At 46.8% G+C, this 12,816-nt stretch overlaps 1 protein-coding gene across 6 annotated transcripts in view; it reads right to left on the bottom strand.

Annotated features, from left to right (window-relative positions):
• The window catches only part of LOC135023985 (interleukin-1 receptor type 1-like), a 189,121-nt gene that overhangs the window by 143,315 nt on the left and 32,990 nt on the right, over positions 1 to 12,816 (bottom strand). For 2 of the 6 annotated variants that reach the window (XM_063953429.1, XM_063953430.1), the window contains exon 2: positions 12,422 to 12,566. The exons of the other annotated variants lie outside the window; for them this stretch is intronic. In XM_063953429.1, the coding sequence (XP_063809499.1) occupies positions 12,422 to 12,433 (12 nt within the window). In that variant the 5' untranslated portion in view covers positions 12,434 to 12,566. The remainder of the gene's footprint in view (positions 1 to 12,421; positions 12,567 to 12,816) is intronic. 6 annotated transcript variants of the gene reach the window in all.

A 12,816-nucleotide genomic window follows, 5' to 3' on the forward strand; every position in this document is an offset into this window, starting at 1 on the left:
CTGGCAGAAATGGACATTGCGTTTATTTTAGATGCCAGCCGGCAAATATCCCTCTGTGCATCTCTCATGTATAAGACTGCGTCTTTAATATGCTCTACGGTTAGCAATATAGTGTCCCTGTCTAAGGTATCAATGTTATCTGACAGGGAATCTGACCACGCAGCTGCAGCACTGCACATCCATGCTGAAGCAATAGCTGGTCTCAGTATAATACCTGAGTGTGTATATACAGACTTCAGGATAGCCTCCTGCTTTTTATCTGCAGGCTCCTTTAGGGCGGCCGTGTCCGGAGACGGTAGTGCCACCTTTTTTGACAGACGTGTGAGCGCTTTATCCACCCTAGGGTATGTCTCCCAACGTGACCTATCCTCTGGCGGGAAAGGGTACGCCATTAGTAACCTTTTAGAAATTACCAGTTTCTTATCGGGGGAAACCCACGCTTCTTCACACACTTCATTTAATTCATCGGATGGGGGAAAAACATAATACCCTTTTTTGTGGTACCTGGGGTAATATCTGAAATGTGCAACACATTTTTCATTGCCGTAATCATGTAACGGGTGGCTCTATTGGAATGTACACTAGTCTCATCGTCGTCGACACTGGAGTCAGTATCCGTGTCGACATCTGTGTCTGCCATCTGAGGTAGTGGGCGTTTTAGGGCCCCTGATGGCCTTTGAGACGCCTGGACAGGCATGGGCTGAGAAGCCGGCTGTCCCACATCTGCTATGTCGTCAAACCTTTTATGTAAGGAGTTGACACTGTCGCGTAATTCCTTCCACATGTCCATCCACTCAGGTGTCGACCCCGCAGGGGGTGACATCACATTTATCGGCATCTGCTCCCCCTCCACATAAGCCTCCTCATCAAACATGTCGACACAGCCGTACCGACACACCGCACACACACAGGGAATGCTCTGACTGAGGACAGGACCCCACAAAGTCCTTTGGGGAGACAGAGAGAGAGAGAGTATGCCAGCACACACCAGAGCGCTATATATATATATATATATATATATATATATATATATATATATATATATAGGGATTCACACTACCCACAGTGATTTTCCCCCTATAGCTGCTGATATTACACAGATTGCGCCTAAATTTAGTGCCCCCCCTCTCTTTTTTACCCTATGTAGTCTGGAAACTGCAGGGGAGAGCCTGGGGAGCGTCCTTCCAGCGGAGCTGTGAGGGAAAATGGCGCCAGTGTGCTGAGGGAGATAGCCCCGCCCCTTTTCCGGCAGACTTCTCGCGCTTTTTTATATGTTTATCTGGCAGGGGATTTTACACATATATAGTCTTAATGACTATATTATGTGTTTATTTTGCCAGCAAGGTACTATTATTGCAGCCCAGGACGCCCCTCCAGCGCCCTGCACCCATCAGTGACCGGAGTGTGTGGTGTGCATGGGGAGCAATGGCGCACAGCTGCAGTGCTGTGCGCTACCTTGATGAAGACCGAAGTCTTCTGCCGCCGATTTCCAGGAACGTCTTCTTGCTTCTGGCTCTGTAAGGGGGACGGCGGCGCGGCTCCGGGACCGGACGACCGAGGCTGGGCCTATGTTCGATCCCTCTGGAGCTAATGGTGTTCAGTAGCCTAGAAGCCCAAGCTAGCTGCAAGCAGGTAGGTTCGCTTCTCTCCCCTTAGTCCCTCGTAGCAGCGAGTCTGTTGCCAGCAGATCTCACTGAAAATAAAAAACCTAAATTATACTTTCTTTTCTAGGAGCTCAGGAGAGTGATGACAGTGTAAATGAAGTTTTCCAGTACATGGACTGGCGTTTTGTCTCAGGATCATACTGTAAGATCCATGTTTCAGCACAGGTAATAACTATCTAAACAAAATGCGAATCCGCTTGTATTTGTTCCAAAATGTCTGTACACATTTTTTATTTTCTTTCTGCTCAGCAAGAAAGCCTTGGAAGCATATTAGCACAAACCTTTGTCATGTTAAGATCTTGATGCAAAACTTGCTTGAGTTTCTTAGTTGAGGTTTACCATTTATGCTATTATTTGGATGCTGAGTCAACGGTTTTTCAACATATTTGATGTGTTAGTACTTCCAATATGTTCTTCTACAACCTCATGACCGTCACGTAATCTTTTGTGCCACACAAATACATATGCACGTGACATACAATCTGCCCAGTTAGGCCTATGGAGAGATTTGGTTTTGTTCAATTTAACTAAAACTTTTAAGTTAACACGTTGTTCTCTCTTTGAACGAAGCATTTTTAAGATGCACAGGAAAAACACAACTTCTTCGAACGCTGTGCGACAGTAAACTATCCGTGCGGAACTTGCACAACCATTCTGAGATAACCCGAGGTCAATGTTCTCCCACTCCCTTTTAACTCACACACTATGGATTCATTTTTACAAGTACAGTTTTAGTTATTTTATAGCCATACCTCGTAGACAAACATCAGTTTTCACTGCTCCCCAATGTGATGTCAGGTAATAAATCAGGTTTTTACTGATTATCATCGTTACTTATACCCCTTTTCCACTAGCTAGCATGGGTCGCAGCCGAGAGCCTGACACGGCTACGAAGCGTGCTAGAGCACCCTTCTACACTGCGCTCACCTACCCGGCATATTGCCGGGTTGGTGACGCGGCAGGGGTGGCGCTTGGAGAACACATGATCTTCCAGCGCCGCCCTTCCATACACTGTGAACGGGAGCTGTGTCGCATCGACACGGCTTCCATTTACACTACACAGCTTACCGAGTTGAACACGTGTTCAACCCGGTAAGCTACCCGGGTAGGATTCCCAGATCACTTGATCCGGGAATTTGCAGGGGGGGCCGTTTCCACTAGAAAAAAAACAGAGCTAGTGGAAAGGGGGTATTAGAGACTGTGGCCTCCAGGAATTCTCTTATAGTAAAATTCACTGTTAATCATTCCTGTTGCACATGTCTATTTCAATATTAAAGGATGAACATACCATAAAAAAGTAGTTTTCCTAGAAAACACTAACGTAGCATTTCATATGCAGATACAGCTGCAGTCGCACACAGAATCTAGTGATGCCGCATTTCACTTTAATCAGCAGAGTCTGCTCATGCGCCAAATTTGCACGGGTGCTGGCGGTTCTCATTCGCCCTGTGTGTTGCGACTCATTACATACAGAGGCTAGATGAGGAAGGACGGATCTGTAGCTAGCTGTCTATTTCTCTATGGCAGGTGAATGTTGTTTCTGTAAAAACACCATTAAAGAAATAGGACATTGGCATTTCTATAATGGGTGCAATGTGTGCGGTGCACATGGGCCCCTGGGTCTAGTGGAGGCCAACACCACACACACTGCCCCCATATTTTAAAACTTACCCCTCCAAAATCCAGCGTCAGGCGCTGCAGCCGCAGCGAAAATAGCAGCCAAAATGGCCTTTGCACATGCGTAGTAATGAATTTGGTCTCCAGAACATGGCAGCACCATGTTTCAGGAGACCTGCGCATGTGCAGAAGAGGGGGCCTACTCTACATAGACTCCGGAGACTACTGCACCATGCAGAGGAGGTGACCTACCAGGAGTCTGCTCCCTCCTCTGTTAAAATGTCCCTGAAATTGGAATATGAATAAAATAGCTTCTAATACACTGTGGTATGTTTTTGATTATATCAATTGAATGGTGTTTTCTATAACAAAGTAAATAAGAATTTACTCACCGGTAATTCTATTTCTCGTAGTCCGTAGTGGATGCTGGGAACTCCGAAAGGACCATGGGGAATAGCGGGCTCCGAAGGAGGCTGGGCATTCTAGAAAGATTTAGGACTACCTGGTGTGCACTGGCTCCTCCCCCTATGACCCTCCTCCAAGCCTCAGTTAGGATACTGTGCCCGGACGAGCGTACACAATAAGGAAGGATTTTGAATCCCGGGTAAGACTCATACCAGCCACACCAATCACACCGTACAACTCGTGATATGAATCCCAGTTAACAGTATGAAACAACTGAGCCTCTCAACAGATGGCTCAACAATAACCCGATTTAGTTAACAATAACTATGTACAAGTATTGCAGATAAACCGCACTTGGGATGGGCGCCCAGCATCCACTACGGACTACGAGAAATAGAATTACCGGTGAGTAAATTCTTATTTTCTCTAACGTCCTAGTGGATGCTGGGAACTCCGAAAGGACCATGGGGATTATACCAAAGCTCCCAAACGGGCGGGAGAGTGCGGATGACTCTGCAGCACCGAATGAGAGAACTCCAGGTCCTCCTCAGCCAGGGTATCAAATTTGTAGAATTTTGCAAACGTGTTCGCCCCTGACCAAGTAGCTGCTCGGCAAAGTTGTAAAGCCGAGACCCCTCGGGCAGCCGCCCAAGATGAGCCCACCTTCCTAGTGGAATGGGCATTTACAGATTTTGGCTGTGGCAGGCCTGCCACAGAATGAGCAAGCTGAATTGTACTACAAATCCAGCGAGCAATAGTCTGCTTAGAAGCAGGAGCACCCAGCTTGTTGGGTGCATACAGGATAAACAGCGAGTCTGATTTTCTGACTCCAGCCGTCCAGGAAACATATTTTCAGGGCCCTGACAACGTCTAGCAACTTGGAGTCCTCCAAGTCCCTAGTAGCCGCAGGCACCACAATAGGCTGGTTCAGGTGAAACGCTGACACCACCTTTGGGAGAAATTGGGGACGAGTCCTCAATTCTGCCCTATCCATATGGAAAATCAGATAAGGGCTTTTACATGATAAAGCCGCCAATTCTGACACACGCCTGGCTGAAGCCAAAGCCAATAACATGACCACTTTCCACGTGAGATATTTCAGATCCACGGTTTTTAGTGGCTCAAACCAATGTGATTTTAAGAAACTCAACATCACGTTGAGATCCCAAGGTGCCACAGGAGGCACAAATGGGGGCTGAATATGCAGCACTCCTTTCACAAATGTCTGAACTTCAGGTACCGAAGCTAGTTCTTTTTGAAAGAAAATCGACAGAGCCGAGATCTGTACTTTAATGGAGCCTAGTTTTAGGCCCATATTAACTCCTGCTTGCAGGAAATGCAGAAAACGACCTAGTTGAAATTCCTCTGTTGGGGCCTTTTCGGCCTCACACCATGCAACATACTTCCGCCATATGCGGTGATAATGATTTGCTGTAACCTCTTTTCTAGCTTTAATAAGCGTAGGAATGACTTCCTCCGGAATGCCCTTTTACTTCAGGATCCGGCGTTCAACCGCCATGCCGTCAAACGCAGCCGCGGTAAGTCTTGGAACAGACAGGGCCCCTGCTGTAGCAGGTCTTGTCTGAGCGGCAGAGACCACGGGTCCTCTGAGATCATCTCTTGAAGTTCCGGGTACCACGCTCTTCTTGGCCAATCCGGAACCACGAGAATTGTGTTTACACCTCGCTTTCTTATTATTCTCAATACCTTTGGTATGAGAGGTAGAGGAGGGAACACATAAACTGACTGGTACACCCACGGTGTCACTAGAGCGTCCACAGCTATCGCCTGAGGGTCTCTTGACCTGGCGCAATACCTCTCTAGTTTTTTGTTTAGGCGGGACGCCATCATGTCCACCTGTGGACGACCCCACTGATTAACAATCATTTGGAAGACTTCTGGATGAAGTCCCCACTCTCCCGGGTGGAGGTCGTGCCTGCTGAGAAAGTCTGCTTCCCAGTTGTCCACTCCCGGGATGAACACTGCTGACAGTGTTAGTACATGATTTTCCGCCCATCGGAGAATCCTTGTGGCTTCTGCCATTGCCATCCTGCTTCTTGTGCCGCCCTGTCGATTCACATGGGCGACTGCCGTGATGTTGTCTGACTGGATCAGCACCGGCTGGTGTAGGAGCAGGGATTTTGCTTGACTTAGGGCATTGTAAATGGCCCTTAGTTCCAGAATTTTTATGTGAAGGGAAGTCTCCTGACTTGACCATAGTCCTTGGAAGTTTCTTCCCTTTGTGACTGCCCCCCAGCCTCGAAGGCTGGCATCCGTGGTCACCAGGACCCAGTCCTGTATGCCGAATCTGCGGCCCTCCAAAAGATGAGCACTCTGCAGCCACCACAGAAGAGACACCCTGGTTCTTGGGGACAGGGTTATCAAGCGATGCATCTGAAGATGCGATCCGGACCACTTGTCCAACAGGTCCCACTGAAAAATCCTGGCATGGAATCTGCCGAATGGAATTGCTTCGTAAGAAGCTACCATCTTTCCCAGGACCCGCGTGCAGTGATGCACCGATACCTGTTTTGGTTTTAGGAGGTCTCTGACTAGAGAAGACAACTCCCTGGCTTTCTCCTCCGGGAGAAACACTTTTTTTTTTTTTTTTTGGACTGTGTCCAGAATCATTCCCAGGAACATTAGACGTGTCGTCGGGACCAGCTGTGACTTTGGGATATTCAGAATCCAGCCGTGCTGGCGCAGCACTTCCTGAGATAGTGCCACTCCTACTAACAACTGTTCCTTGGATCGTGCCTTTATTAGGAGATCGTCCAAGTATGGGATAATTAAAACTCCCTTTTTTCGAAGGAGTATCATCATTTCCGCCATAACCTTGGTAAATACCCTCGGTGCCGTGGAGAGTCCAAACGGCAGCGTCTGGAATTGGTAATGGCAATCCTGTACCACAAATCTGAGGTACTCCTGGTGAGGATGGTAAATGGGGACATGCAGGTAAGCATCCTTGATGTCCAGGGATACCATGTAATCCCCCTCCTCCAGGCTCGCAATAACCGCCCTGAGCGATTCCATCTTGAACTTGAATTTTTTTTTTTTTTTTTTTTATGTATGTGTTCAAGGATTTCAAATTTAAAATGGGTCTCACCGAACCGTCCGGTTTCGGTAGCCACAAATAGTGTGGAATAGTAACCCCGGCCTTGTTGAAGTAGGGGTACCTTGATTATCACCTGCTGGGAATACAGCTTGTGAATCGCAGCTAGCACCGCCTCCCTGCCTGAGGGAGCAATCGGCAAGGCAGATTTTAGGAACCGGTGGGGTGGAGCCGCCTCGAATTCCAGCTTGTACCCCTGAGATACTATTTGAAGGATCCAGGGATCCACCTGTGAGCGAGCCCACTGATCGCTGAAATTCCTGAGGCGGGCCCCCACCGTACCTGGCTCCGCCTGTGGAGCCCCACCGTCATGCGGCGGTGCCTTTTGGAATCTGCATCTCCAGTCCACTGGCGAGTCCATAAGCATCTCCTAGCAGAGATGGACAATGCACTTATTTTAGATGCCAGCCGGCAGACTTCCCTCTGTGCATCTCTCATATATAAGACTGAGTCTTTGATATGGTCAATCGTTAGCAGAATCGTGTCTCTGTCTAGTGTGTCAATATTTTCTGACAGTTTATCCGACCACGCAGCGGCAGCACTGCACATCCATGCTGACGCAATAGCTGGTCTAACTATAATGCCTGAGTGTGTATATACAGACTTCAGGATCGCCTCCTGCTTTCTATCAGCAGGTTCCTTAAGGGCGGCCGTATCCTGAGACGGTAGTGCCACCTTTTTAGACAAACGTGTGAGCGCTTTATCCACCCTAGGAGGTGTTTCCCAACGTAACCTATCCTCTGGCGGGAAAGGGAACGCCATTAGTACCTTCTTAGGAATTACCAATTTCTTATCAGGGGAAGCCCACGCTTCTTCACACACTTCATTTAATTCATCTGACGGGGGAAAAACTACAGGTAGTTTTTTTCTCCCCAAACATAATACCCTTTTTTGTGGTACCTGGATGTAAATCAGAGATATTTAACACCTCTTTCATTGCCTCAATCATGCAGTGAATGGCCTTAATGGGCATTAAATTTGACTCATCCGTGTCGACATCTACTTGTGCCATCTGAGATAGCGGGCGTTTCAGAGCCCCTGATGACTTTTGAGACATCTGGACAGGCACGAGCTGAGAACTCGGCTGTCCCGCAGTCGGCATGTCGTCAAATTTCTTATGTAATGAGTCTATACGTGCACTCATTTCTTTCCATAAGCACATCCACTCAGGTGTCTGCCCCCCAGGGGGTGACATCCCTTCTAAAGGCATCTGCTCCGCCTCCACCTCATTATCCTCATCAAACATGTCGACACAGCCGTACCGACACACTCCACACACACAGGGAATGCTCTATATAGACAGGACCCACAAAATCCCTTTGGGGGGACAGAGTGAGAGTATGCCAGCACACACCAGAGCGCTATATAAGGCAGGGACTAACTGAGTTATGTCCCTTATAGCTGCTTTTTAATATAACTATATACTGCGCCAAATGAAATGCCCCCCCTCTCTCGTTTTTACCCTTTTCTGTAGAGTAGTCTGCAGGGGAGAGCCAGGGAGCTTCCTTCCAGCGGAACTGTGAGGGAAAATGGCGCCCAGTGTGCTGAGGGAGATAGCTCCGCCCCTTTTCCGCGGCCTATTCTCCCGCTTTTTTATGGAATCTGGCAGGGGTATTTACCTCATATATAGCCCCTGGGGCTATATATTGAGGTATTTTTGCCAGCCAAGGTGTTTTTATTGCTGCCTCAGGGCGCCCCCCCAGCGCCCTGCACCCTCAGTGACCGGAGTGTGGTGTGAGAGGAGCAATGGCGCACAGCTGCAGTGCTGTGCGCTACCTTGGTGAAGACTGATGTCTTCATGCCGCCGATTTTCCGGACCATCTTCTTGCTTCTGGCTCTGTAAGGGGGACGGCGGCGCGGCTCCGGGACCGAACATCAAGGCTGGGCCTGCGGTCGATCCCTCTGGAGCTAATGGTGTCCAGTAGCCTAAGAAGCCCAATCCGGCTGCAAGCAGGCGAGTTCGCTTCTTCTCCCCTTAGTCCCTCGCTGCAGTGAGCCTGTTGCCAGCAGGTCTCACTGAAAATAATAAACCTAAGACTATCTTTCTTCTAAGAGCTCAGGAGAGCCCCTAGTGTGCATCCAACCTCGGCCGGGCACAAAATCTAACTGGGGCTTGGAGGAGGGTCATGGTGGGAGGAGCCAGTGCACACCAGGTAGTCCGAAATCTTTCTAGAGTGCCCAGCCTCCTTCGGAGCCCGCTATTCCCCATGGTCCTTTCGAAGTTCCCAGCATCCACTAGGACGTTAGAGAAAATGAATATGAATAGAATAGATTTTATTCTACAGCAGCATGTTTTATACTTGTCTACTCTCCCAGAACTTGTGGGCAACAGTCCATTGGGAGGGGCAGGGCCTAATCATGCAATTCTTTGGCCCCAGCATCATTTTAGCCCTGCCCTATTCAAATCTGCGTGAATAATGGCATTTTACCATGAGTGGGTGTGGCTTAATGATGTGATTAGTCCAGCTCCGCCCCCATCATCGGCCATCTGCTTCTCCTCTCCTGTCAGTAAGTATGATCTGATTCTTAGTCAACTGTACAGTATGTTTCTATATAAGCACCATTTAATGAATATGAAAAGAATAGCTTCTAATCTGCTGTAGTTTCAATGGTGATTTCAGTTTGGACACCAAAACCGCTAATGCAGTCCTATTGCTGGAGGTGGCAATTTGATTGATAGGGCAAAACCCTACAGATGGAGCCTCCCTCATCATTGCAGTTTCTCTGCCTAAACGGAGTATTTGTCGTGCCTTAGCAATTGCTCAGGTTGTTGAGGTGATGCATGGAAAGGCATGTTAGGGTGCGACAACATACAATACACATCTTGACCATTGGGTGGCTAATGCTCCACTAATCCAGTACTGTAGAGTGAATAGCGGAGGATGGATATATAGTACAGTACAGTAATCACTGTAATAATGTACTCTTAGCAAGCCCTGGCAAATGGGCAGTGACAACAGTAATGTTATACACACAGACCAACGGTCAGACGAAGAGAGTCAATCAGGAACTTGAAGTACACAGTATAGCGTACTGTAAGCATTTATACCATGATTTACTAATGAACGCTGGGCTTCAGGGACGCTGTAGGAAATATTCATTCTCTGTCGGGTCCAAAAATAAAAATATACTGTAGTCTATACACACGCAAACTTACATGTTAAAGTAATGGTCCATTTGCGTTAGGGTTATGTGGGCTTCCAAATCCCATAGACAATACAGCATTAGCAAAACCAACTGAAAGGGATCACTGCTTATATTTACATATGAGTTTACATCTGTATCACCAGGCATCATGGCCTAGCGGTGAGGTGTACCGGGCCCCGTGCTCATGGTCCCGAGTTTGATTCCAGGATAGAGCGAATGCTCTTAATTATTATTATATTTTAACATTCATACATTTAAGAACATTACATTCAATAGAATTATGAAAACAGGAAAAGATCAGTTTTCATTACGGACTGGCCGAGCCAGGAAAACACTGTAACAGAGAATTTCTTAAGCAGATACAGCCACAGTCTCACACTCAATATACTGTAGGAATTCTGCATATCATTTAATCAGCAGAAGCAGCTTGTGCATTCTATTCACATAGCGATGCATATATGACACATTAAACGCAAAGAATTACACCCGACGTCTAGGAGGTGCGGTCATGTGACTACCGTTCAGGATCCAGGCGGTCACCATGCCGACGCTGGGAACCCGAGCGAACATGCGCCCGACAGTTGGCATGCCGACTAACGGGCTATTCCCACTCATAATTGTCCACAACACCCATAGAGTGGGAATAGAACCTGTGGCAAGTGCAGCGAGCCCCCTGCTTGTCGAGCGCAGTGAGCCCGCAATACCCAGGAACTGACACCAGGCATTTCACAGCATGCCTTACAAATGAACCAGCATTCTGTGCCTTCTGGGTTCCTGTCCTGCAACTAAAGCCAGCATGAGCCATTCATTTGTACTGGCTGTGTTGTGTTTGTCATTTACTAAGCAGTACACTCAGTCCTTGGAATCAAACTCATAGGGTGTGGAATTGGGGGTGGGGGAGGCTGCCTATTAAAGCCATTGGGAAGCCCAGGAAGGAAAACAGTAAACTCAGCCTCATAAAGATAACACTCTCAGAATTTGAAGAGCCACACTTGTATTGTATACCTGTGTAAAAAAATAGCATTCACAGCTTTCTTCCAATATTCTCAAAACAGATTCTATTGAGCTTCCTACATATACAGACTCACACTGAATATAGGCATGTCACATCAGCAAAAGCAGCTTGTGCATCCTATTCACATAGCAATGCATAGAAGACACATTTACGAAAAAAAAAAAAAAAAACACCTGACATTGGCAGAGCTACCTTGGAACTGACGACTCACTCACGCCAGGCATCTCACGGCATGCCTTACAAATAAACATGCAAAAAATATATATACCACTGTATATCTGTCGGGCGCTAAAATGGGGTGTATTTCTAGCTGCTGTTAAATGGGTGATAGTCAGTCACCCTACAAGTACATCAAGTTTGAAAAGAGAAAAAAACATCGCTAAATTCATATATTCAAACACATTTAATAAATTTGTCAAAAAAATATTAAAACATAAGAGAAAAACCTATCATGCATAAAAATACCCTTATCATGCATATAGAGTTGTTAGTCCATTGACAATAAAGAAGGGAATAATATAATTGATTGCTGCTAAACTACTGCAACACCTTAGGACCGTATTCCTTATTGGATGATAAAGTTCACAAAGTAAACAATGATTGTGAGGATGTCCAAATGTTACCAGCCTTGTGTTCCTATTAAAGGGATCCGTAGCGATGGTTCCTGAACACAGCGGAACTGCATGCAATTTGATGGGTATCCTGGTTCACAGCAGGCTTGGAAAAAGCTTTTAGGCGAGTCCGGATTGATGAATTACCGGCAAAAGTCCTCCACAATCTTGTTGTATGAACAGGAAATCTCAGGTCTTTTCTGGGTGCAGTGAATAGTTGCCTCCTGACGCATTTCGCTGCTCTGGGCAGCTTTGTCAAAGGTGTACATAGACTATCTTAATCCCCTTTATATATGATATATCAGGATAAGCTTTCATCCTATTGGTTGTTTCGTATACGGTCCTAAGGTGTTGCAGTAGTTTAGCAGCAATCAATTATATTATTTATTAAATGTGTTTGAACTTACAAATAAACATGTCTATTTAACATACTGTACTGTACGGTAAAGTAGTTCTTGCGCTATAGTGTATTTCAATGGAGACCTCACACATGCGCAATGGTGATTCTTGTGCTGTAGTATTTTATTGGACACCTCACGCATGCGCAATGGTGATTCTTGCGCTGTAGTATTTTATTGGACACCTCACGCATGCGCAATGGTGATTCTTGTGCTGTAGTATTTTATTGGACACCTCACGCATGCGCAATGGTGATTCTTGTGCTGTAGTATTTTATTGGACACCTCACACATGCGCAATGGTGATTCTTGCGCTGTAGTATTTTATTGGAGACCTCACGCATGCGCAATGGTGATTCTTGCGCTGTAGTATTTTATTGGACACCTCACGCATGCGCAATGGTGATTTTCAAAAGCAACATCTGATGGATGATCACTGGTATTACACTCACCGGTAACACCATACACAACGCTAAGCTCTTTGCCCACCCTGCGACAAATCACGCCGCCCTGCAACCAGGCACGCTGAGGCTCCAGGATCGGGACAAATGCCATAGACGGAACAGATGAGCGAGGCTCCATCTGTATTTAAAATACCTAAGAAAAAGGGCATTTATTAGTTTAATAAATAGAGCCTCAACTCACCAAACAGGTAGCCCAGTAATTAGGTTGCATTGCGTCCTGTACAGCCACCTCCCAACCCCCTGAGTGCATACCGTCATAAGCATGCGCCTGTTACAGTGGATAGTCAGGACTGCCATTACCGAGACACTTCTGATGCACTGAGCAGCTGTACAGGCTGCAGGGTGCATAGCCAGAATATCCAAAGGACACTCCAGCCAGAACT

This window comes from Pseudophryne corroboree, chromosome 2 (assembly GCF_028390025.1).
Source record: "Pseudophryne corroboree isolate aPseCor3 chromosome 2, aPseCor3.hap2, whole genome shotgun sequence".
Lineage (NCBI taxonomy): Eukaryota > Metazoa > Chordata > Amphibia > Anura > Myobatrachidae > Pseudophryne > Pseudophryne corroboree.